The sequence below is a fragment of the Bos mutus genome, chromosome 6 (genome assembly GCF_027580195.1).
Source record: "Bos mutus isolate GX-2022 chromosome 6, NWIPB_WYAK_1.1, whole genome shotgun sequence".
Classification (NCBI taxonomy): Eukaryota; Metazoa; Chordata; class Mammalia; order Artiodactyla; family Bovidae; genus Bos; species Bos mutus.
Genome location: NC_091622.1, coordinates 66,818,481 through 66,845,811, shown reverse-complemented (window position 1 = coordinate 66,845,811; position 27,331 = coordinate 66,818,481). Strand labels below are relative to the sequence as shown.

At 39.1% G+C, this 27,331-nt stretch overlaps 1 protein-coding gene across 4 annotated transcripts in view; it reads left to right on the top strand.

The window, feature by feature from the left end:
* The window catches only part of TEC (tec protein tyrosine kinase), a 169,275-nt gene that overhangs the window by 106,262 nt on the left and 35,682 nt on the right, over positions 1 to 27,331 (top strand). For all 4 annotated transcript variants that reach the window (XM_070372366.1, XM_070372365.1, XM_070372364.1 and 1 more), the window contains 5 exons: positions 95 to 199; positions 4,196 to 4,277; positions 4,993 to 5,121; positions 23,322 to 23,368; positions 25,026 to 25,198. In XM_070372366.1, coding sequence (XP_070228467.1) covers positions 95 to 199; positions 4,196 to 4,277; positions 4,993 to 5,121; positions 23,322 to 23,368; positions 25,026 to 25,198 — 536 coding nt within the window. The remainder of the gene's footprint in view (positions 1 to 94; positions 200 to 4,195; positions 4,278 to 4,992; positions 5,122 to 23,321; positions 23,369 to 25,025; positions 25,199 to 27,331) is intronic.

Genomic DNA, 27,331 nt, shown 5'->3' with positions numbered 1-27,331 from the left:
TGTTTTGAATCAGTGATTTTTAAAACAAATATTGCTATTAATAACATTTTTCCTTTAACTTATGATTGAAATGGTTCTCTTTTTTTTTTAACAGAAAAAGTACAGAAAGGGATTTATTGATGTGTCAAAAATCAAGTGTGTGGAAATAGTGAAGAACGATGATGGTGTCATTCCCTGTCAAAATAAATATCCATTTCAGGTGAGCTGGCGTATTTTTCTGACAGTGAATTTCTGGGCTTTTAGTCATGTTTACTATTTCACATTAAAGTTTCCTGTCCTTGCTTTGTTGATTGATTTCTTGCAGCTTTGTTGAAGTATTAATATAACTGACCCATAAGAATCATATATATGTAAGGTATAGATTTGATGTTTTGATATATTTCAACATTGTGAGATGATTGCTACAATCAAGCCAGTTAACATATCCATCATTTCACGTAGTTACCATTTTCTTTCCTTCTCCTCTCCCTTTTTTTTTCCTTCAGTGGTGAGGCACTTATCTACCTTCTTAGCAGTCAAGCATGTAGTGTTGTTAACTGCTATCCCCATGCTGTACGTTAGATCTCCAGACTCATTGATCTTGCATAACTTCATCTTTGTACCCTTTGACCAACATCTCCCAGCGCTCCTCCTGCCTGCCCCTGTCAGCCACTCTTGCTGTTTCTATGAGGGTGTTTAAGATTCCACATCTGTGATCATGCAATGTGTATCTTTCTGTGTCTGGTTTAGTTTACTTATCGTAATGCCCTCGAGGTTCATCCATGTTGAGGCAAGTGACCAGGTTTTCTTTTTTAAAGCTGCATAATATTCCACTGTGTATATGTATGTTTATATATATGTGTATGTGTATATATACGTGTGTGTATAAAATAATTGTTTTTATTCATTAATTTGTCTGTGGACATCTCCTCATGTTTACCAACTAGATGGCTCTCAGACCCCTCTCCTTTTTGGGTTTTTTTAGGGGCTCCATTTCTTAGGCACGATTGATTACATCATTGGCCATTGATGATTGAACTCAGTCACAGCTCCACTGCCCTTCTCGGAGCTCTCCACCTCTGAGAAGTGGGACTGAAAGTTCCAATACTGTAATCACAGGGTTGGCTTCACTGGCAACCAGCACCCTCCCCAACCTTCTCCTGGATTGTCACCTCATTAGCATAATAAAAGATACCCCTTTTCTCAGCCCAGGAAATTCCAAGGGGTTTCTAGGAGCTCTGTGCCAGGAACCAGAACAGAGACCAAATATGTATTTGTTGTTATAAATCACAATATCAGAGGTGTCAGCTGCAAATTGGCACTTGTCATGGGCACTTGCCATTTACCTCTACAAGATGCTGCTGCAGTTGCTGACCTTCAGTAACCCCTGAAAGAAGTTCAGGGTATAGGGCGGAAATGAAGTACTCTGTGTTTTAGGAAAAACTGGCAAGACAGGTCTTCTGATAGTTAGATATTTTCAGGAGCTGATTTTATGAGCACAATTCTTGTATCTCCTCATATCTGGAAAAGCACTAAAATCCTTCATAATGATGACTGCTTAACGAGCCTAGCAGAAACCTTCTGGCAAAATATGTGCTTCATTGCATGTACCCTCCCTTCAGCAAAAATCACATGTATATTGACCATCCCCCTTGCTTCTTTGGAGCAGCTTCTCAGAGCTATCTGACGTGCTGATTCCTGGGCTGCAGTCCTCATTTTGCCCTAAATAAAACTTGCAGCTCTCACATTATATCTTTTCAAGGTTGACACAGGTATGAAAATCATGGGCCAAATGAGGCAGCATACACCCCCAGCATACAGCCCTTTCTCTTAGTGCTTTATCTTTACCTCTTTAGTACATCTCATTTTCTGTCTTGTCATAAGGTATTTCTTAGATTCGTGTCTGTATCTCATGTAGTCCCAGCAAAGTGCTAGTTGTATGAATTAATCACCGAGTAGAATATAGCAATATTTGTTCTATGAAAGGAGATCCAACCAGTCCATCCTAAAGGAACTCAGTCCTGAATATTCACTGCAAGGACTGATGCTGAAGCTGAAACTCTAATCCTTTGTCCACCTGATGCAAAGAACTGACTCCTTGGAAAAGACCCTGATGCTGGGAAAGATTGAAGACAGGAGGAGAAGGGGACAACAGAGGATGAGATGGTTGGATGGCATCACCGACTCAATGGACATGCATTTGAGTAAACTCCAGGAGTTGGCAATGGACAGGGAAGCCTGGTGTCCTGCGATCCATGGCGTTGCAGAGTTGGACACTACTGGGTGACTGAACTGAACTGTTCTATGGTGTTCCCATTGTTATTAGACCACATTTATTTGATTCAAATGAATGAGGAGGGATTGTTGACAAAAAACTAATCAGTCGATCTAGGAAAGAAGTGGGGATTTTTAAAAACTTTTTATTTTATATTGAAGTATAATTGATTAACAATGTCATGTTAGTTTCAGGTGTACAGCAGAATGATTCAGTTATATATACATATACACACACACATGTATCTATTCTTTTGGGGGATTTGCATGTACACACTGCTATGTGTATGTGTGTGTGTGTATGTATTTTTTTTTTTTTTGGCTTTGCCGTGCAGCTTGTGAGATCTTATTTCCCTGACCAGGGACTGAACCTGGGCCCTTGGCAGTGAGAGCATGGGTGAAGTCCTAACCACTGTATGGCCAGGGAGGTCCCCATACTGCTGTATTTTAAATGGCTAACCAACAGGGACCTACTGATAGCATAGGGAACTCTGCTCAATGTATGTAACAATCTACATGGGAAAAGAATTTGAAAAAAAATGGAAAACTTAATTCGAGCCAGAGTTGAGGATTATAACCTGGGAGGAGCATCTCAAAAAGCTCTGAGAACTGTTCCACCCTCTACAAGTCAGGACACAGTTAATGATACGTCAGTTTTTGAGTCAGAGGGCTGGACATCATGTGACATATTATTGACAGTTTTACAGAATCCAGAACTGAGCAGCATTGTAGTGGGTCATGTGACCCCTTACAAGATCAAGAAGGAATGCTATCTTTTAAGGCTCTATATTGTTCCTGCTGGGAAGATGATGTGCTCTTTAGGGTTGAGCAGGTATTTCTGCCCATGGGGAGGTTTGATTTTGCATCACAGAATTACACAATGTACAGCGGGGGAGAGAGGAGGCTGAAGAGCAGAGAAGAAATTTTTGTTTACATTTCTCTTGTCTTGCCATAAAAATATGATTTTTATTTCTGAGGATTATCTACTAAATATGGTCAGGAAGAACCATCTATTGATAAAAGAGCTATCTGTGTTCAATCTAGTGGCTGTTGACATAGTAAAGAGAGGTTTCTAGCCAGATATTTCTTTTCGGTCAATCAGGGTGTTTCTGCCTTGTGACTGACCACCAAGGGTAAAGTGAAGACCAAAATTCTTGGGTTAGCTTCCCATTCTTAATTTTATTATTGCTATTAAAAATATTAGGAATAAGACTGTCTAATTGCTCATCTGGAGGTAACTGTAAAAGAGGTACTGTGGTTAAAAGTTTGGAACTTAGAGTCAGGATCCTGGCTTTCTGGATGACCAGATACATGCTGATGAGCAGGTAAATTAAAGGGTACCATTTGCAGTGTATTCTGTGTGAGTGGTGCCTCCGGGAGCTATTTAGAATTGATGTCTTGGATAGGCCTTAGTCTCCTCTTCTGCAGAATGGGAATACTAATGCCTTGATGGTAGGATTGATTGAGTTGATGTCTGTAAAGCATGAAGTTTAGAGTTGGAGTAGTCCGTGCTTAATTAAGCTACCTACTGCAGTTATTTGTAGTGGCAAAAGGAAGGTGTAGGAGTGATGCTGAAAGAGTAGTCCATTCATCTAAATATTATTCAGAAAAATACTTGATTGGAATAATCCCTGTTGTACCAAGTTTACTTAAGGAACTTTAGTTCCTTACGTTGCAAGAAATAATAAGATTGGCAAAGCATCCTGGCCTCTGTACATTTTTTTTCGTCCTGTAAAAGCACAATCCTTTGCAAAATCCCACCTGATGTAGACCTGAAGAAATATATTTGCTTTTGTAAGAAGGTAATCTAGGTTCTTTGAACTGAAAGCAATTGACTTTTGCTTAAAGAGTTTCCGAGTCTTTTATTGGTCCCTATGGTACCAGGGCTCTGTGCTGGGCAGGAGTGCTGTTCTCACCTGCTCCATCTTCTGTTTTATTTCAGGTTGTGCATGATGCTAACACACTTTACATTTTTGCACCTAGTGCACAAAGCAGGGACCGGTGGGTAAAGAAGTTAAAAGAAGGTAAGCTCATATCATGAAATATGAATCCGTACATAATTTCAGAATATAACATTCTTATCACTAGGACAGAACTATCTTATATTTATAATCTTTTAATCTACAGTAAGTGATTCTCCAAGGTCATTCTTTTCCTGTAAGTGACACACATTGACGATAACTTCCTTTTTTTATAATCTGCTTCCTTCTAGTGGCTTATACATAGTTTTTTAAGAAAAACAAGCTTTCATTTAATATATAATACATTTGGAGGTGACTAACCACTGGGCTTTTACGATAGCAGGATTTAGTATTTTCTAAGAAATTGTGTAGTCAACATGTGATATGGAGGAATTGACTTGCACGTGAAGAATGTTCATTTGTAATTTGTCCTGCATAATCCTCATTGCTTCCTCTGAAGAACAAAATGGTGATGGGCTGACTTTTGTGTTTATCCATCACAATGTAGCAGAGATTGTTTCACCTTGTTAGCACAAGGGTGCCTCGCCAAAAAAAGGAGGCAAAAGAGAACTGTATGCATCTTCTGAATGTTTGATTTTATGTTATGAGGATTTCCTCATAATAAACAGTCCATGGGGTCACAAAAGAGTCAGACACGACTTAGTGTCTAAACTGTAACAATGAATTTGAGAAAGAGTGATCAACAGTGTTATTCAAGGAAACATTCTGTCATCTCTGCTTTATTTCACTGATTGTTTAATGTATCTTTGAATTACAGAAATAAAGAACAACAATAATATTATGATTAAATATCATCCTAAATTTTGGGCAGATGGAAGTTATCAGTGTTGCAGACAAACTGAAAAACTAGCACCTGGATGTGAAAAATATAATCTTTTTGAAAGTAGTAAGTATTCATTTTATTCTATAACTATGTTGTGCTCAGGATGTACATATTATTCGTAAAGGGAGAAAGTGACATGTTTTTGATTTTGCTGCTGGTTAAATATGGCCTTCAAACTTTCAGGGTAGGTCTATTTTGTAAGGGTAAGTGTGAACCTAAGGAAGGACTGTCAGCACTTTTTCTCTCCTTTCCTCCCAGCTTTACTGAGGTATAATTAACAAAATTGCAACATCTTTAAAATTTACAGTGAGGTGATTGGATATGCTTTTCCATTGGAAAAGGTTTTTCTCATTGAGCTGATTAAAACCTCTTATGTTTACCTTTGTGTGTGTGTATGTATGAAAACACTTAAGCTCTATTTTCTTAGAAAACTTCAATTTACATTACAAAGCTATCAGCTATAGTTGCCATGTTATACACAAGATCCTTAGACTTTGTCTTTTTTCCTGTTTTATATTATGTGTATATATATACACACACAGTTCAGTTCAGTTGCTGAGTTGTGTCGGACTCTTTGCGACTTCGTGGACTGCAGAATGCCAGGCATCCCTGTCTATCACCAACTCCTGGAGCTTGCTCAAACTCATGTCCATCCAGTTGGTGATGCCATTCAACCAACCCCTAATCTGTTATCCCCTTCTCCTCCTGCCTTCAATCTTTCCCAGCATCAGGATCTTTTCCAGTGAGTCAGTTCTTCACATCAGGTGGCCAAAGTATTGGAGCTTTAGCTTCAGCATAGGTCCTTCCAATGAATATTCAGGACTGATTTCCTTTAGGATTGACTGGTTTGATCTCCTTGCAGTCCAAGAGACTCTCAGGAGTCTTCTCTAACACCACAGTTCAAAAGCATCAATTCTTTGGTGCTCAGCTTTCTTTATGGTCCAACTCGCACATCCATACATGACTAATGAAAAAACCATAGCTTTGACTAGATGGACCTTTGTTGGCAAACTAATGTCTCTGCTTTTTAATATGCTGTCTAGGTTGGTCATAGCTTTTCTTCCAAGGAGCAAGTGCCTTTTAATTTCATGGCTGCAGTCACCATCTGCAGTGACTTTGGAGCCAAAAAACATAAAATCTGTCACTGTTGCCCCTGTTTCCCCATCTATTTGCCATGAAGTGATTGGACCAGATGCCATGATCTTAGTTTTTTGAATGTTGAGTTGTAAGCCAGCTTTTTCACTCTCCTCTTTCACTTTCATCAAGAAGCTCTTTAGTTCCTCTTTGCTTTTTGGCAAAAGGGTAGAGTCATCTGCATATCTGAGGTTATTGATATTTCTCCCTGCAGTCTTGATTCCAGTTTGTCCTTCATCTAGCCCAGCATTTCACATGATATACTCTCCATTTAAGTTAAATAAGCAGGGTGACAATATACAGCCTTGACGTACTTCTTCCCCAATTTGGAACCAGTCTGTTGTTCCATGTCCAGTTCTAACTGTTGCTTCTTGACCTGCATACAGATTTCTTGGGAGGCAGGTCAGGTGTTCTGGTATTCCTATCTATTTCAGAATTTTCCACAGTTTGTTGTGATCCACACAGTCAAAGGCTTTGGCATAGTCAACAATACAGATGTTTTTCTGGAACTCTCTTGCTTTTTCTGTGATCCAAAGGATATTGGCAATTTGATCTCTGGTTCCTCTGCCTTTTCTAAATCCAGCTTGGAGAATTTTGAACATCACTTTGCTAGTGTATGAGATGACTGCAATTGTGCAGTAGTTTGAACATTCTTTGGCATTGCCTTTCTTTGAAATTGGAATGAAAACTGACCTTTTGCAGTCCTGTGGCCACTGCTGAGTTTTCCAAATTTGCTGGCATATTGAGTACAACACTTTAACAGCATCATATTTTAGGATTTGAAACAGCTCAACTGGAATTCTATCACCCCCAAGAGCTTTGTTCATAGTGATGCTTCCTGAGGCTGACTTGACTTTGCACTCCAGGATGTCTGGCTCTAGGTGAGTGATGACACCATCATGGTTATCTGGGTCATGGCGATCTATTTTGTATAGTTCTTCTGTGTGTTTTTGCCATGTCTTCTTAATATCTTCTGCTTCTGTTAGGTCCGTACCATTTCCGTCCTTTATTGTGGCCATCTTTGCATGAAATGTTCCCTTGCTATCTCAGTTTTCTTGAGAGATCTCTAGTCTTTCCCATTCTATTGTTTTCTTCTATTTTTTTGCATTTATCACTGAGGAAAACTTTCTTATCTCTGCTTGCTATTCATTGGAACCCTGCATTCAGATGGGTGTATCTTTCCTTTTCTCCTTTGCCTTTCACCTCTCTTCTTTTCTCAGCTATTTGTAAGGCTTCCTCAGACAATCATTTTGCCTTTTTGCATTTCTTTTTCTTGGGGATGGTCTTGATCACTGCCTACTGTACAATCTCGTGAAACTCCATCCATAGTTCTTCAGGCACTCTGCCTATCAGGTCTAATCCTTTGAGTCTATTTGTCACTTCCACTGTATAATCATAAGAGATTTGATTTAGGTCATACCTGAATGGTCTAGTGGTTTTCCCAGCTTTCTTCAATTTAAGTCTGAATTTTGCAATAAGGAGTTCATGATCTGTGCCACAGTCAGTTCCTGGTCTTGTTTTTGCTGACTGTATAGAGCTTCTCCATCTTTGGCTGCAAAGAATATAATCAATCTGATTTCAGTATTGACCATCTGGTGATGTCCATGTGTAGAGCCTTCTCTTGTGTTGTTGGAAGAGGGTGTTTGCTATGACTAGTGCGTTCTCTTGGCAAAACTCTATTAGCCTTTGCCCTGCTTCATTCCGTATTCCAAGGCCAAATTTGCCTGTTACTCCAGGTGTTTCTTGACTTCCTACTTTTGCATTCCAGTCCCCTATGATGAAAAGGACATCTTTTGGGGGGTGTTAGTTCTAGATATATGTGTGTGTGCATGCTTAGTTGCTCAGTTGTTTCCGACTCTTGCTACCCCCATAGACTGTAGCCTGCCAGGCTCCTCTGTCCATTGGATTCTCAAGGCAATATGGAGTAGGTTGCCATTTCCTTCTCCAGTTTTATATATAATATATATGTATATAAATTGAGTAATAATTAACATACCTTATTCATTGAATAACTGTAAACTTGTATTCTTTTACCAACATCTCTATTTTCCCCACCCTGCATCCCCTGGCAACCATTATTCTACTCTCTATGAATTTTTTTTTTTTTTAAGATTCCCCATATAAGTTACAGCATGTGCTATTTGTCCTAAGTCTGGCTTATTTCACTTAGCATTATGCTCCCCAGCTTCATCCATGTTGTCACAAATTAAAGGATTTCCTTCTTTTTCTAAGGCTGAATATTCCATCATGTATATATGTACATATGTACACACCCATTGCATTTTCTGTATTCAGTCCTGTTGGTGAATGCTCAGGTAGTTTCTGTTCCTGGCTATTGTAAAATATGCTGCTGTGACCATGGGAGTACAGATTGTCTCCTCGAGGTATTGATTTCCTTTCGTTCGTGTATATACCCAGAAGTGGGATTGCTGGATCATCTGGTAGTTCTATTTTTAAGTTTTTTGAGGAACTTCTATGTTATTTTCCACAGTGGCTACATCATTTACATTCCCACTAACAGTGCACAAGAGTTCCCTTTTCTCTACATCCTTAGAAGCATTTGTTATCACATGTGGGTATTTTTTTTCCTTAGTTGTTTTTTATTTGTTTTTGTTTTTTTATTTTTAATATAAATTTATTTATTTTAATTGGAGGCTAATCACTTTATAGTATTGTATTGGTTTTGCCATACATCAACATGAATCTGCCAAGGGTGTACACGTGTTCCCCATCCTGAAACCCCTCCCACCTCCCTCCTCATACCATCCCTCTGGGTCGTCCCAGTGCCCCAGCCCTGAGCATCCTGTATCATTCATCGAACCTGGACTGGTGATTCGTTTCACATATGATGTTATACATGTTTCAATCCCATTCTCCCAAATCATCCCACCCTCTCCCTCTCCCACAGAGTCCAAAAGACTGTTCTATACATCTGTGTCTTTTTTGCTGTCTTGCATACAGGGTTATCGTTACCATCTTTCTAAATTCCATATATATGTGTTAGTATACTGTATTGGTGTTTTTCTTTCGGGCTTACTTCACTCTGTATAATAGGCTCCAGTTTCATCCACCTCATTAGAACTGATTCAAATATATTCTTCTTAATGGCTGAGTAATATTCCATTGTGTATATGTATCACAGCTTTCTTATCCATTCATCTGCTGATGCACATCTAGGTTGCTTCCATGTCCTGGCTATTATAAACAGTGCTGCAGTAAACACTGGGGTACATGTGTCTCTTTCAGTTCTGGTTTCCTTGGTGTGTATGCCCAGCAGTGGGATTGCTGGGTTGTATGGCAGTTCTACTTCCAGTTTGTTAAGGAATCTCCACACTGTTCTCCATAGTGGCTGTACTAGTTTGCATTCCCACCAACAGTGTAAGAGGGTTCCCTTTTCTCCACACCCTCTCCAGCATTTATTGCTTGTAGACTTTTGGATCACAGCCATTCTGACTCATGTGAAATGGTACCTCATAGTGATTTTGATTTGCATTTCTCTGATAATGAGTGATGTTGAGCATCTTTTCATGTGTTTGTTAGCCATCTGTATGTCTTTGGAGAAATGTCTATTTAGTTCTTTGGTGCATTTTTTGATTGGGTCATTTATTTTTCTGGAATTGAGCTGTAGGATTTGCTTGTATATTTTTGAGATTAGTTGTTTGTCAGTTGCTTCATTTGCTATTATTTTCTCCCATTGTGAAGGCTGTCTTTTCACCTTGCTTGTAGTTTGCTTTGTTGCACAGAAGCTTTTAAGTTTAATTAGGTCCCATTTGTTTATTTTTGCTTTTATTTCCAATATTCTGGGAGGTGGATCATAGAGGATCCTGCTGTGATGTATGTTAGAGAGTGTTTTGCCTATGTTCTCCTCTAGGAGTTTTATAGTTTCTGGTCTTATGTTTAGATCTTTAATCCATTTTGAGTTTATTTTTGTGTATGGTGTTAGAAAGTGCTCTAGTTTCATTCTTTTACAAGTGCTTGACCAGTTTTCCCAGCACTACTTGTTAAAGAGATTGTCTTTAATCCATTGTATATTCTTGCTTCCTTTGTCAAAGATAAGGTGTCCATATGTGTGTGGATTTATCTCTGTGCTTTCTATTTTGTTCCATTGATCTATATTTCTGTCTTTGTGCCAGTACCATACTGTCTTGATGACTGTGGCTTTGTAGTAGAGCCTGAAGTCAGGCAGGTTGATTCCTCCAGTTCCATTCTTCCTTCTCAAGATTGCTTTGGCTATTGTAGGTTTTTTGTATTTCCATACAAATTGTGAAATTATTTGTTCTAGCTCTGTGAAGAATACCATTGGTAGCTTGATAGGGATTGCATTGAATCTATAAATTGCTTTGGGTAGTATACTCATTTTCACTGTATTGATTCTTCCAATCCATGAACATGGTATATTTCTCCATCTATTAGTGTCCTCTTTGATTTCTTTTACCAGTGTTTTATAGTTTTCTATATTTAGGTCTTAAGTTTCTTTAGGTAGATATATTCCTAAGTATTTTATTCTTTTTCGTTGCAATGGTGAATGGAATTGTTTCCTTAATTTCTCTTTCTATTTTCTCAGTGTTAGTGTATAGGAATGCAAGGGATTTCTGTGTGTTGATTTTATATCCTGCAACTTTACTATATTCATTGATTAGCTCTAGTAATTTTCTGGTGGAGTCTTTAGGGTTTTCTATGTAGAGGATCATGTCATCTGCAAACAGTGAGAGTTTTACTTCTTCTTTTCCAATTTGGATTCCTTTTATTTCTTTTTCTGCTCTGATTGCTGTGGCCAAAACTTCCAAAACTATGTTGAATAGTAATGGTGAAAGTGGGCACCCTTGTCTTGTTCCTGACTTTAGAGGAAATGCTTTCAATTTTTCACCATTGAGGATAATGTTTCCTGTGGGTCTGTCATATATAGCTTTTATTATGTTGAGGTATGTTCCTTCTATTCCTGCTTTCTGGAGAGTTTTTATCATAAATGGATGTTGAATTTTGTCAAAGGCTTTCTCTGCATCTATTGAGATAATCATATGGTTTTTATTTTTCAATTTGTTAATGTGGTGTATTACATTTATTGATTTGCAGATATTGAAGAATCCTTGCATCCCTGGGATAAAGCCCAATTGGTCATGATGTATGATCTTTTTAATGTGTTGTTGGATTCTGATTGCTAGAATTTTGTTAAGGATTTTTGCGTCTATGTTCGTCAATGATATTGGCCTGTAGTTTTCTTTTTTTGTGGCATCTTTGTCAGGTTTTGGTACTAGGGTGATGGTGGCCTCATAGAATGAGTTTGGAAGTTTACCTTCCTCTGCAATTTTCTGGAAGAGTTTGAGTAGGATAGGTGTTAGCTCTTCTCTAAATTTTTGATGGAATTCAGCTGTGAAGCCATCTGGACCTGGGCTTTTGTTTGCTGGAAGATTTCTGATTACAGTTTCAATTTCCATGCTTGTGATGGGTCTGTTAAGAGTTTCTATTTCTTCCTGGTCCAGTTTTGGAAAGTTGTACTTTTCTAAGAATTTGTCCATTTCTTCCACGTTGTCCATTTTATTGCCATATAATTGCTGATAGTAGTCTCTTATGATCCTTTGTATTTCTGTGTTGTCTGTTGTGATCTCTCCATTTTCACTTATAATTTTATTGATGTGATTTTTCTCCGTTTGTTTCTTGATGAGTCTGGCTAATGGTTTGTCAATTTTATTTATCCCCTCAGAGAACCAGCTTTTGGCTTTGTTGATTTTTGCTATGGTCTCTTTTGTTTCTTTTGCATTTATTTCTGCCCTGATTTTTAAGATTTCTTTCCTTCTACTAACCCTGGGGTTCTTCATTTCTTCCTTTTCTAGTTGCTTTAGGTGTAGAGTTAGATTATTTATTTGACTTTTTTCTTGTTTCTTGAGGTACGCCTGCATTGCTATGAACCTTCCCCTTCAGACTGCTTTTACAGTGTCCCACAGGTTTTGGGTTGTTGTGTTTTCATTTTCATTCGTTTCTATGCAAATTTTGATTTCTTTTTTGATTTCTTCTGTGATTTGTTGGTTATTCAGCAGTGTGTTGATGAGCCTCCATATGTTGGAATTTTTAATCGTTTTTCTCCTGTAATTGAGATCTAATCTTACTGCATTGTGTTCAGAAAAGATGCTTGGAATGGTTTCAATTTTTCTGAATTTACCAAGGCTAGCTTTATGGCCCAGGATGTGATCTATCCTAGAGAAGGTTCCGTGTGTGCTTGAGAAAAAGGTGAAATTCATTGTTTTGGGATGAAATGTCCTATAGGTATCAATTAGGTCTAACTGGTCTATTGTATCGTTTAAAATTTGTGTTTCCTTGTTAATTTTCTGTTTAGTTGATCTATCCATAGGTGTGAGTGGGGTATTAAAGTCTCCCACTATTATTGTGTAATTGTTAATTTCTCCTTTCATACTTGTTAGTATTTGTCTTACATATTGCGGTGCTCCTATGTTGGGTGCATATATATTTATAATTGTTATTTCTTCTTGGATTAATCTTTTGATCATTATGTAGTGACCTTCATTGTCTCTTTTCACAGCCTTTGTTTTAAAGTCTATTTTATCTGATATGAGTATTGCTACTTCTGCTTTCTTTTGGTCCCTATTTGCATGGAAAATCTTTTTCCAGCCCTTCACTTTCAGTCTGTATGTGTCCCCTGTTTTGAGGTGGGTCTCTTGTAGACAACATATGTAGGGGTCTTGTTTTTGTATCCATTCAGCCAGTCTTTGTCTTTTTGTTGGGGCCTTCAACCCATTTACGTTTAAGGTAATTACTGATAACTATGATCCCGTTGCCATTTACTTTATTGTTCTGGGTTCGAATTTATATACCCTTTTTGTGTTTCCTGTCTAGAGAATATCCTTTAGTATTTGTTGGAGAGGTGGTTTGGTGGTGCTGAATTCTTTCAGCTTTTGCTTGTCTGAGAAGCTTTTGATTTCTCCTTCATATTTGAATGAGATCCTTGCTGGGTACAATAATCTGGGCTGTAGGTTATTTTCTTTCATCACTTTAAGTATGTCTTGCCATTCCCTCCTGGCTTGAAGAGTTTCTATTGAAAGATCAGCTGTTATCCTTATGGGAATTCCCTTGTGTGTTATTTGTTGTTTTTCCCTTGCTGCTTTTAATATTTGTTCTTTGTATTTGATCTTTGTTAATTTGATTAATATGTGCCTTGGCATGTTTCACCTTGGGTTTATCCTGTTTGGGACTCTCTGGGTTTCTTAGACTTGAGTGATTATTTCCTTCCCCATTTTAGGGAAGTTTTCAACTATTATCTCCTCAAGTATTTTTTCATGGTCTTTCTTTTTGTCTTCTTCTTCTGGGACTCCTATGATTTGAATGTTGTAGCGTTTAATATTGTCCTGGAGGTCTCTGAGATTGTCCTCATTTCTTTTAATTCGTTTTCTTTTTTCCTCTCTGATTCATTTATTTCTACCATTTTCTCTTCTAATTCACTAATCCTATCTTCTGCCTCTGTTATTCTATTTTTTGCCTCCAGAGTGTTTTTGATCTCATTTATTGCATTATTCATTATATATTGACTCTTTTTTATTTCTTCTAGGTCCTTGTTAAACCTTTCTTGCATCTTCTCAATCCTTGTCTCCAGGCTATTTATCTGTGATTCCATTTTGATTTCAAGATTTTGGATCAATTTCACTATCATTATTCGGAATTCTTTATCAGGTAGATTCCCTATCTCTTCCTCTTTTATTTGGTTTGGTGGGCATTTATCCTGTTCCTTTACCTGCTGGGTATTCCTCTGTCTCTTCATCTTGTTTAAATTGCTGAGTTTGGGGTGTCCTTTCTGTATTCTGGCAGTTTGTGGAGTTCTCTTTATTGTGGCGTTCCTCACTGTGTGTGGGTTTGTACAAGTGGCTTGTCAAGGTTTCCTGGTTAGGGAAGCTTGTGTCGGTGTTCTGGTGGGTGGAGCTGGATTTCTTCTCTCTGGAGTGCAATGAAGTGTCCAGTAATGAGTTATTAGATGTCTATGGTTTTGGGGTGACTTTGGGCAGCCTGTATATTGGAGCTCAGGGCTGTGTTCCTGTGTTGCTGGAGAATTTGCTTGGTATGTCTTGGCCTGGAACTTGTTGGCCCTTGTGTGGTGCTTGGTTTCAATGTAGGTATGGAGGCACTTGATGAGCTCCTGTCAGTTAATGTACCCTGGAGTCAGGGTTTGGACTTAAGCCTCCTGCTTCCAGTTATCGGTCTTATTTTTACAGTAGTCTCAAAACTTCTCCTTCTATACAGCACCATTGATAAAATAACTAGGTTAAAGATGAAAAGTTTCTCCACCGTGAGGGTCACCCAGAGAGGTTCACAGCATTACATGGAGAAGAGAAGAGGGAGGAGGGAGTTAGAGGTGACCCGAATGAGATGAGGTAGAATCAAGAGAGGAGACAGCAGGCTAACCAGTGATCATTTCCTTATGTGCACTCCACAACTGGACTGCTCAGAGATGTTCACGGAGTTATACAGAGAAGAGAAGAGGGAGGAAGGAGACAGAGGTGGCCAGGAGGATAAAAGCAGGGAATGAAAAGGAGAGAGACAGATCCAGCCAGTAATCAGTTCCCTAAGTGTTCTCCACCGTTTGGAACACACAGAAATTCAGAGTTGGGTAGAATAGAGAAGGGTTAGGGAGGAGACACAGGCGACCTGGTGGAAAGAAAGGAGAGTCCGAAGGGGGAGAGAGCAGTCAAGCCAGTAATCTCACTCCGTAGTAAAAAATGGGTACTGAAGATTGGGTTCTTAAAGGTACAAAATTGGTAACAAATACCTAAAAGCAAAATTTAAAAATCTAGAGTAGAGTTTGGAATTTCAAAAATACAATGTTAAAGAAAATACGAAGGAAAAGAAAGAGAGAAAAAGAAAAAGAAAAAAAAAGAAAACAAAGTCACAAAAATTATAAAGAAAATATAGGTACAAAATTGATAACAAATACCAAAAAGCAAAAGTTAAAAAATCTAGAGTTTGGACACCTTATCTTTGACAAAGGAGGCAAGAATATACAATGGAGTAAAGACAATCTCTTTAACAAGTGGTGCTGGGAAAACTGGTCAACCACTTGTAAAAGAATGAAACTAGAACACTTTCTAACACCATACACAAAAATAAACTCAAAATGGATTAAAGATCTAAACGTAAGACCAGAAACTATAAAACTCCTAGAGGAGAACATAGGCAAAACACTCTCTGACATACATCACAGCAGGATCCTCTATGACCCACCTCCCAGAATATTGGAAATAAAAGCAAAAATAAACAAATGGGACCTAATTAAACTTAAAAGCTTCTGCACATCAAAGGAAACTATTAGCAAGGTGAAAAGACAGCCTTCAGAATGGGAGAAAATAATAGCAAATGAAGCAACCGACAAACAACTAATCTCAAAAATATACAAGCAACTCCTCCAGCTCAACTCCAGAAAAATAAATGACCCAATCAAAAAATGGGCCAAAGATCTAAATAGACATTTCTCCAAAGAAGACATACAGATGGCTAACAAACACATGAAAAGATGCTCAACATCACTCATTATCAGAGAAATGCAAATCAAAACCACTATGAGATACCATTTCACACCAGTCAGAATGGCTGCAGTCCAAAAGTCTACAAATAATAAATGCTGGAGAGGGTGTGGAGAAAAGGGAACCCTCTTACACTGTTGGTGGGAATGCAAACTAGTACAGCCACTATGGAGAACAGTGTGGAGATGCCTTAAAAAACTGGAAATCGAACTGCCTTATGATCCAGCAATCCCACTGCTGGGCATACACACTGAGGAAACCAGAAGGGAAAGAGACACGTGTACCCCAATGTTCATCGCAGCACTGTTTATAATAGCCAGGACATGGAAGCAACCTAGATGTCCATCAGCAGATGAATGGATAAGAAAGCAGTGGTACATATACACGATGGAGTATTACTCAGCCATTAAAAAGAATACATTTGAATCAGTTCTAACGAGGTGGATGAAACTGGAGCCTATTATACAGAGTGAAGTAAGCCAGAAGGACAAACACCAATACAGTATACTAACGCATATATATGGAATTTAGAAAGATGGTAACGATAACCCTGTATACGAGACAGCAAAAGAGACACTGATGTATAGAACAGGCTTATGGACTCTGTGGGAGAGGGAGAGGGTGGCAAGATTTGGGAGAATGGCATTGAAACATGTGAAATGTCATGTATGAAACGAGATGCCAGTCTAGGTTCAGTGCACGATGCTGGATGCTTGGGAATGGTGCACTGGGACGACCCAGAGGGATGGTATGGGGAGGGAGGAGGGAGGAGCGTTCAGGATGGATTTTCTTTTAAAAATTTAGAAAAAAAAGAAAAGAATTACAAAAAAAAAAAAAGTTTGTCCCTGATGTGTTGTTCTAAACAGAGTATGGAGACTAAGAGGGAATTTATTAAACAAAAGCAATATAATCAAAAAAAAATATAGAGTTTGGAATTTCAAAAATACAATGTTAAAGAAAGGAAGAAGAAAAAGAAAGAGAAAAAAAACCAAAAACAAAGTCACAAAAATTATAAAGAAGATATAGGTACAAAATTGATAACAAATACCAAAAAGCATAAATTAAAAATCTAGAGTAGAGAGTTTGGAATTTCAGAATACAATGTTAAAGAAAAGATGAAGAGAAAGAAAGAGAAAAAAAAAAAGTCACAAAAAGTTATAAAAAAAAATATAGGTACAAAATTGATAACAAATACCAAAAAGCTAAAATTAAAAATGTAGAGCAGAGTTTGGAATTTCAAAAATACAATGTTAAAGAAAAGAAGGAAAAAAAAGACCAAGGTCACAAAAGTTATAAAAAATATATATATGAAGTTTGCTTTTTAAAAAAAAAGGGTCTTTTTTTTTTTTTTTGCCAAGTAATGGTAGGTTATAAAAGTGAAAATTAAAGGAGTAATAGAGGACTTGAAATTTTTAAAAAAATTAAAAAAAAGAAAGAATGATCGTATAAATAGTAAAAATATATATAGGACTTTCTCTGATATTGTGGGTATTGTGGGTTCAGTTCATTTTCGGCTAGTTCATTGCTCCGGCTTATATTTCTCAAGATCTATAGGCCCCTTCCTATGTAGTCGGTACTAACCACGGGGTTTTAATCTATTGCCTGTCGCTTCCAAGGCAGTTCCCTCAGTTATAGCTTCTTCTGTTTGCTGGTCTCTTCAGTGTCTGGTTTCTGCCCTGATACAAAGGGGGCGGTTGTGGACACCTTTTTTTTTTTTTTTTAAAGCTCACTTGTTCAGTCGTGCTGTGGGGAGGGAGGGACGCTGCAAATAAATAAGACTGGCGTGTGCTCGCAGTGCCTCAGCCACACTGGGCCTGCCCCCGCTCACAGCACGTGTAGCCTCCCTGCCCACACTGCTCAGGCTCTAGGTTGCTCCGCCAGGAACCATCCATGGCCAGCCCTGGACTGCTTGCACCTCCCAGGTCTAAGCTGCTTAGGTTCAGGTACTCGGGTAGTCCTCAGAGGCACAGACTCAGCTGGGCCTGCGTTTTGTGCCCTTCCCAGGTCCGAACAGCTCAGACAAGAAAGACAAGACATATACTTGTCTTTCAGCGATGAGGTGTTTGGCGAGCGTGGTTGCTGTGACTTATCGCCTCCCCACCACTCGGTTATCTGGGTGTACAACCGGCACACCTTCTCAGGCGGATGTTGACTGTCCAGAACCCCAAGAAGTTTTAGTTAGCAAAGAAGCCTGCTTACAGTTTTGTAGATAATGTCTCTCTGGGGCTGCGATTGCCCCCTTCCGGCTCTGGCTGCCTGTCACTGGAGGGGGACGGTCTGCAGCCGGCTATCTCTGTACAGTCCTTTGTTACGTGTGTGGGCCTGGCGGTGTCTTAGGTTAGGGCTGACTTTTTGTGTGGTAGATATCCCACTGTCTGGTTTGCTAGCCCAAATTATTTCGCTCAGGTAGCGCTCGGGGTATTCAGGGCAGATCCTTACTCTAAGCGATACAGCCCGCACCGCACCTCCCTGCCCAGCCCCCGCTTGCTAATGGTGGATGCAGGCGTCTGCGCTGCTTCTCCGCTGGGGGACTTACCGTAGGGCTCGTAATCTGTGGGTGTTAATTGTTTATTTTTCCTCCCTGTTATGTTGCCCTCTGTGCTTCCAAGGCTCGGCACAGACTCGGCAGTGAGAATGTTTCCTGGTGTTTGGAAACTTCTCTCTTTTTAAGACTCCCTTCCTGGGACGGAGCTCTGTCCCTCCCTCTTTTGTCTCTTTTTTTGTCTTTTATATTTTTTCATACCTCCTTTCAAAGACGGTGGGTTGCTTTTCTGGGTGCCTGATGTCCTCTGCCGGCATTCAGAAGTTGTTTTGTGGAATTTACTCGGCATTTAAATGTTCTTTTGATGAATTTGTCGGGGAGAAAGTGTTCTCCCCGTCCTATTCCTCCACCATCTTAGCTCCTCCTTGCTTGTAGACTTTTGGATGGCAGCCATTCTGACTGGTATGAAATGGTACCTCATTGTGGTTTTGATTTGCATTTCTCTGATAATGAGTGATGTTGAGCATCTTTTCATGTGTTTGTTAGCCATCTGTATGTCTTCTTTGGAGAAATGTCTATTTAGGTCTTTGGCCCATTTTTTGATTGGGTCGTTTATTTTTCTGGAATTGAGCTGCAGGAGTTGCTTGCATATTTTTGAGATTAATTCTTTGTCAGTTGCTTCATTTGCTATTATTTTCTCCCATTCTGAAGGCTGTCTATTCACCTTGCTTATAGTTTCCTTTGTTGTGCAGAAACTTTTAATTATAATTATGTTCCAAACAGTATCAGACTTTATTTTTGGGGGCTCCAAAATCACTGCAGATGGTGATTGCAGCCATGAAATTAAAAGGCACTTAATCCTTGGAAGGAAAGTTATGACCAACATGCTGCTGCTGCTAAGTCGCTTCAGTTGTGTCTGACTCTGTGCGACCCCATAGACGGCAGCCCACCAGGCTCCATCATCCCTGGGATTGTCCAGGCAAGAACACTGGAGTGAGTTGCCATTTCCTTCTCCAATGCATGAAAGTGAAAAGTGAAAAGTGAAGTTTCTCAGTCATGTCCTACTCTTTGCGACCCCATGGACTGCAGCCTACCAGGCTCCTCCGTCTGTGGGATTTTCCAGGCAAGAGTACTGGAGTGGGTGGCCATTGCCTTCTCCATGACCAAACTAGGTAGCATATTAAAAAGCAGAGACATTACTTTGCCAACAAAGGTCCTTCTAGTCAAGGCTATGGTTTTTCCAGTAGTCATGTATGGATGTGAGAGTTGGACTGTGAAGAAAGCTGAACGCCGAAGAATTGATGCTTTTGAACTGTGGTGTTGGAGAAGACTCTTAAGAGTCCATGGACTGCAAGGAGATCCAACCTGTCCATTCTGAAGGAGATCAGTCCTGAGTGTTCTTTGGAAGGACTGATGGTAAAGCTGAAACTCCAGTACTTTGGCCACCTCATGTGAAGAGTTGACTCATTGGAAAAGACTCTGATGCTGGGAGGGATTGGGGGCAGGAGGAAAAGGGGACAACAGAGGATGAGATGGCTGGATGGCATCACCGACTTGATGGACGTGGGTTTGGGTGAGCTCCGGAAGTTGGTGATGGACAGGGTGGCCTGGTGTGCTGCAATTCATGGGGTCGCAGAGTCAGACACGACTGAGCAACTGAACTGTTTATTTCTGTTTATTTTTGCTTTTATTTCCAATATTCTGGGAGGTGGATCCTAGAGGACCCTGCTGTGATTTATGTCGGAGAGTGTTTTGCCTATGTTCTCCTCTAGGAATTTTACAGTTTCTGGTCCTATGTTTAGATCTTTAATCCATTTTGAGTTTATTTTTGTGTATGGTGTTAGAGAGTGTTCTAATTTCATTCTTTTACAAGTGGTTGACCAGTTTTCCCAAACCACTTGTTAAAAAGATTGTCTTTTCTCCATTGTATATTCTTTCCTCCTTTGTCAAAGATAAGGTGTCCATATGTGTGTGGATTTATCTCTGGGCTTTCTGTTTTGTTCCATTGATCTATATTTCTGTCTTTGTGCCAGTACCATATTGTCTTGATGAATGTGGCTTTGTATTAGAGCCTGAAGTCAGGCAGGTTGATTCCTCCAGTTCCATTCTTCTTTCTCAAGATAGCTTTGGCTATTCGAGGTTTTTTGTATTTCCATACAAATTGTGAAATTATTTGTTCTAGCTCTGTGAAAAATACCATTGGTAGCTTGATAGGAATGGCATTGAATCTATAGATTGCTTTGGGTAGTATACTCATTTTCACTATATTGATTCTTCTGATCCATGAACATGGTATATTTCTCCATCTATTAGTGTCCTCTTTGATTTCTTTCACCAGTGTTTTCTAGTTTTCTATATTTAGGTCTTTAGTTTCTTTAGGTAGATATATTCCTAAGTATTTTATTCTTTTCGTTGCAATGGTGAATGGAATTGTTTCCTTAATTTCCCTTTCTATTTTCTCAGTGTTAGTGTATAGGAATGCAAGGGATTTCTGTGTGTTGATTTTATATCCTGCAACTTTACTATATTCATTGATTAGCTCTAGTAATTTTCTGGTGGAGTCTTTAGGGTCTTCTATGTAGAGGATCATGTCATCTGCAAACAGTGAGAGTTTTACATCTTCTTTTCCAATTTGGATTCCTTTTATTTCTTTTTCTGCTCTGATTGCTGTGGCCAAAACTTCCAAAACTATGTTGAATAGTAATGGTGAAAGTGGACACCCTTGTCTTGTTCCTGACTTTAGGGGAAATGGATCAATCAAAGAAGAAGATATAACAATTATAATTATATATGCACCCAATATAGGAGGACTGCAATATGTAAGACAAATGCTAACAAGTATGAAAGGGGAAATTAACAATAACACAATAATAGTGGGAGACTTTAATACCCCACTCACACCTATGGATAGATAAACTAAAAAGAATATTAACAAGGAAACACAAACTTTAAATTATACAATAGACCAGTTAGACCTAATTGATATCTATAGGACATTTCATCCCAAAACAATGAATTTCACCTTTTTCTCAAGCACACACAGAACCTTCTCTAGGATAGATCACATCCTGGGCCATAAAGCTAGCCTTGGTAAATTCAAAAAAATTGAAATCATTCCAAGCATCTTTTCTGAACACAATGCAGTAAGATTAGATCTCAATTACAGGAGAAAAGCTATTAAAAATTCCAACATATGGAGGCTCATCAACACACTGCTGAATAACCAACCAATCACAGAAGAAATCAGAAATAAAAATATGCATAGAAACGAATGGAAATGAAAACACAACAACCCAAAACCTGTGGGACACTGTAAAAGCAGTCCTAAGGGGAAGGTTCATAGCAATGCAGGCGTACCTCAAGAAACAAGAAAAAAGTCAAATAAATAATCTAACTCTATACCTAAAGCAACTAGAAAAGGAAGAAATGAAGAACCCCAGGGTTAGTAGAAGGAAAGAAATCTTAAAAATCAGGGCAGAAATAAATGCAAAAGAAACAAAAGAGACCATAGCAAAAATCAACAAAGCCAAAAGCTGGTTCTCTGAGGGGATAAATAAAATTGACAAACCATTAGCCAGACTCATCAAGAAACAAAGGAGAAAAATCAAATCAATAAAATTAGAAGTGAAAATGGAGAGATCACAACAGACAACACAGAAATACAAAGGATCATAAGAGACTACTATCAGCAATTATATGGCAATAAAATGGATAACGTGGAAGAAATGGACAAATTCTTAGAAAAGTACAACTTTCCAAAACTGAACGAGGAAGAAATAGAAACTCTTAACAGACCCATCACAAGCATGGAAATTGAAACTGTAATCAGAAATCTTCCAGCAAACAAAAGCCCAGGTCCAGACGGCTTCACAGCTGAATTCTACGAAAAATTTAAAGAAGAGCTAACACCTATCCTACTCAAACTCTTCCAGAAAATTGCAGAGGAAGGTAAACTTCCAAACTCATTCTATGAGGCCACCATCACCCTAGTACCAAAACCTGACAAAGATGCCACAAAAAAAGAAAACTACAGGCCAATATCACTGATGAACACAGATGCAAAAATCCTTCACAAAATTCTAGCAATCAAAATCCAACAACACATTAAAAAGATCATACATCATGACCAACTGGGCTTTATCCCAGGGATGCAAGGATTCTTCAATATCTGCAAATCAATAAATGTAATACACCACATTAACAAATTGAAAAATAAAAGCCATATGATTATCTCAATAGATGCAAAGAAAGCCTTTGACAAAATTCAACATCCATTTATGATAAAAACTCTCCAGAAAGCAGGAATAGAAGGCACATACCTCAACATAATAAAAAGCTATATATGACAGACCCACAGCAAACATTATCCTCAATGGTGAAAAATTGAAAGCATTTCCCCTAAAGTCAAGAACAAGACAAGGGTACCCACTGTCACATGTGGGTTTTATAATTGCTGTCCCAGTACGTATGAGTTGGTATCTTATTCCTGCTTTTAATTTGCATTTTCCTAATGATTAGTTATGCTGAGCACCTTTTAAAGTACCTCTTGGCTGTTTGTATGTCTTCTTTAAGTGAAAGTCTGTTTAGGTCCTTTGTCCACTTTTAATTGAGTTATTATTTAACTATTGAGTTGTATGAGTTCCTTGTATATTTTGGATACTAACCCCTTCTCAGATATGTGGGTTGCAAATATTTTCTCCCCTTCTGTTGGTTGCCTTTTCATTTTGTTGATGGGTTTCCTTTGCTGAGCAGAAAATTTTTGGTTCTGTTGTAATCCCATTTGCTTACAATGAATAACACATGGCCTCAATCCCTATGGCACTTACAGTCTGTTCAAGAAATCTGTTCTAAAATAGTATTGCAAGCAACATGCACCAGAGTGAGAGAGTCAGAGTGGACTTCTTGTTATGTTTGCTGCTGCTGCTACTAAGTTGCTTCAGTCGTGTCTGACCCTGTGCGACCCCATGGACTGCAGCCCACCAGGCTTCTCTGTCCATGAGATTTTCCAGGCAAGAGTACTGGAGTGGGGTGCCATTGCCTTCTCCGTCTTGTTATGTTTAGTTTTCCTTAAAACTGTCGATCACTGTTAGATGGCATTTTAACCTATCTTATTGTTGTATTTTTAGGTATAAGAAAAGCACTACCTCCAACACCAGCGCCAGAAATAAAGAAAGTAAGGTGGTCTTTAACTTTTGGAAGTGATGAAAGAGACAGTTGCTCATTCATGTGTAACTTTTTGCGACCCATGGACTGTAGCTTGCTAGGCTCCACTATCCGTGGGATTTTCCAGGCAAGAACACTGGAGTCAGTAGCTATGCCCTTCCCCAGGGGATCTTTCTGACCCAGGAATCGAACCCAGGTCTCCCACATTGCAGGTAGATTCTTTACTGTCTGAGCCACCAGGGAAGCCCCTAACTTTTTTAAGCGTGTGTTTACCAAGTGTGTTTTTGTTCAGTCCTGTGATATTGCCTCCTACATTTCTATCAGAAATGGATAGATTATGGCTTAACTTGATTTTTTTTTGGTGTCAAATAATATTTATTTAAATGTATCAGAAATTATCACTGGGGGCCCTATTATCATCTGGCATTCTGCCTATATTTTGGCTTTGAATATTATTCAAGCAATGGGGGACTTTAGAGGAATATTTCAGTCCTGAGACCACAGTATTATGACAAAGGGATGACTCTATTGATTTAATGATATACCTATGAATAGTGAAGTATGGTACAAAACATATACTTTGGACTTGGGAGGGACCCGATCCAGCACGAATCTGATGTGGGTGACTTTAAGCCATTGTTTCCTTAGTTATAAAATGGAAATTATATACTCTTATGGAATTAGTACTAAGAATAAATGAGGATGCAAATGAACTTATTTGCAAAACAGAAACAGACTCACAGAGGAAGGAAATTTAGGGTTGCCCAAGGGGAAAGGCAGGGTATGGGGGTAAATTAGGCTTTTGAGATTAGCAGATAGGAACTATTATATATAAAGTAGATAAACAGCAAGGTCCTACTCTATAGCATAGGGAGCTGTATTCAGTATCCTATAATAAACCATAATGAAAACAGTATGAAAAAGAGTATATACTGAATCACTTCGCTGTATACCAGAAACGAATGCAGCATTGTAAGTTAACTATGTGCTATGCTGTGCTTAGTCCCTTAGTCATGTCCAGCTCTTTGCAACCCCATGGACTGTAGCCCACCAGGCTTCTCTGTCCATGGGGATTCACCAGGCAAGAATACTGGGGCGGATAGCCTATCCCTTCTCCAGGGGAACTTCCTGACCCAAGAGTTGTACAGAGGTCTTCTGCATTGCAGGCAAATTCTTTACCAGCTGAGCTACCAGGGAAGCCCAACTATATATTTCAATTTAAAATTAAAAAAAAAAAAAAAAGAATAAATGAGAAAAAATATGCCAGCTATGTACTTAGAGTGTACCTTGCACATAGTAGGCATGAAGAAGTAGATTCCTTCAAGTGGGAGACCTGACGAAAGTAGGTCTTTTTCCCATTGTAGGCCATTAAATGGTGGATCTGCTTTTAGTCGTGATTTCTACTCACATTCTACCCTTGCCTCTCCCTGGTAAGTTAATCCTGACCCCAAGAAGAATCCTTCTGATATTTAAAGACAGTTTTTGCTCTTGTCCTGTATTCTGAAACCCATGAGAGGCCCAGTAGCATCAACATCCTCAAACTCATGGGCGGAGAGTCACCAGATTACTTTAGGTAGAGTTTATTCTGTGGCGGTATGCAGTGCTTAGTGTTTACTTCACACCCAGTTTCACATAGAAGACTAAACTTTCACATTTCCATTTCTTAGCGAAGGCCTCCTCCACCAATTCCGCCTGAAGAAGAAAATGGTGAAGAAATAGTTGTAGCCATGTATGATTTCCAAGCGACAGAAGCACATGATCTCAGGCTAGAGAGAGGCCAGGAGTATATCATATTGGAAAAGAATGACGTTCATTGGTGGAAAGCAAGAGATAAATACGGGTAGGTATTCCCTCCCTGTGGATGATACACAGTGGGTGGCTGGGAGTTAAATACTGAGCGAGAAGATGATAATCTGTAACTGCTATGTAGTGAGACCAGTTCAGCAGCCGTAAATGAAAATATACATTATTACCTTTTAGTAGCACAGTGTCTTCTTAGGGACTCAATAAATGTAGATAGATCAACCACTTCTTTGCAGAAATTAGAATCCATTACACTGGTCTATTTCTCATCCATTGTATGTTTGAACTGGATTGTTTTGATCTTGGGGGAAATTACATTTTAGGTCTCTTTCTGTCCCCCTCCCCCTCAAAATAAATAAGTAATCTTAGATTGGTTGTAGAAAGAGAGAATGTGAGTGTGTGTCTGTCTATATGTATGTGTGTATGTGCCTATGTCTAAAATACATACATTCAAGAAGTTTAAAAACAAACATTATTTATACTAAATAGGATTTAAAGAGAATAATCCTTTCAACCTTATTATTGGTAAATAATGGGTAAATATGATATGGCGGGGGTGGGGGATGGTGTATCTTAAGCTTCATTAGGAAAGCTCTATATCCTGTGCTTACCTCTGTAGTATAACCCTGTTTTTATTCTGAGTTCCTGTGAATAAGAAGAGGAGGACTTTTTGTCCTGATTAGAGCATTCCTTTCATGCAAATCCACTTTCTTACCTCCTGCCCCACCCGCAGTTCCAGGGTCACTGCTGGAGAAGCAGTGGAAGCCTCTGGATTGGGCAGGGCCCATGCCTGCTGCTCACTTCTTGGCAGTGGTACATCTCCTGAGTGCTGTGCATTAGTACCTTTATGGAAACCTGTTCATCTGTGTTTACAGGAAGGTCATCACTGCTTTTTTTTTGCCAAACAAGATTTTTTTTTAAAATTATAGACATATCCAAAAGATATGTAATAGTTTAACGGAGCCTCTTGTCACTTGACTTCAGAAATTGGTCGGTCATAATTTTAAAATCTTCCCATTAAAACAAAAAAAAAATCTTCCCAACTGTTCTTTTTTTTTTTTTTTTGAGTATTTAAAAGTAGATTCAAATCATCATGAAATTTCACCCCCAAGTCTAATTGCTAAAGATGTTTTTAAACAACTGCTGTGTCATTAGCATGTGTGCGTGTGTTAGTTGCTCAGTCGTGTCTGACTTTTTGTGACCCCATGGGCTATAGCACACCAGGCTCTTCTGTCCATAGAATTCTCCAGGCAAGAATACTGGAGTGGGTAGCCATTGTCTTCTCCAAGGGATCTTCCCCACCCAGAGATGTACCTGGGTCTCCTGATTGCAGGCAGTTTCTTTACCATCTGAGCCACCAGGGAACCCCAATATTATAATAGAATAATAATTTAAAAAATTCCTCTGTAGGCTTTCTCCCAGCATTTTCAGGACTAGAAAAAATAAAATAAAAGCCCAGATATCAAATATTTAAATATTTATAAGTCAGGCTGACAAACTAGTGAATAAGGTATAATTTATCCCCCAACTTGACAAACATACCTCCAAAATGACAAGGAAAGCAAGGTCTGGCTTGGAGTTCCGTGCCAGAATGTGACAGCGCCCGGAGGGCTGGCCGTCTCAGGGTCTCGCCCTTCTCCCTTCCCTTCTGTCCCTGGTTCCGTCTCGCATGCACCATGTGCGTCTCCCAGCTACACATCCAAATTCTGTCCATTTGGTTGGCAAAAGCCACCTCCCAGCTTGGTTACTGCCTGGACCTGGGCTGGAGGAGTGCATGCGAGCAGCATCATTTGGTTTCCAGAGAATGAAACCCCTTGGAAAGGCCCCTGTAGGGCTTGGCAATGGGCAGCGAATTCTGAGGCCATAGTTTCAGATGATGGTCCAGCTGAGGAATGATGGACTTTAGCATTCCCTCGAAAGTGTGAGGTCAGAACAGGGGCCCTTCTGGCCCAGGTTTAAGGATAGTACCAACTCTGTAATTCTGGTTTTCCTTGATTAGCTCTAATCTGTATTTTTACAATTTACTCAAGATTAAAACAAGGTCCACACAATGCATTTTGCTGACACGTCTCATGTCTGTCTCTCTTTTATTCTACCACAATCCCTGTCCTTTTTCCCCCCATTTTTGATTTATTGATAAAACCAGATCTTTTTCTCTATAGTGAGCCAC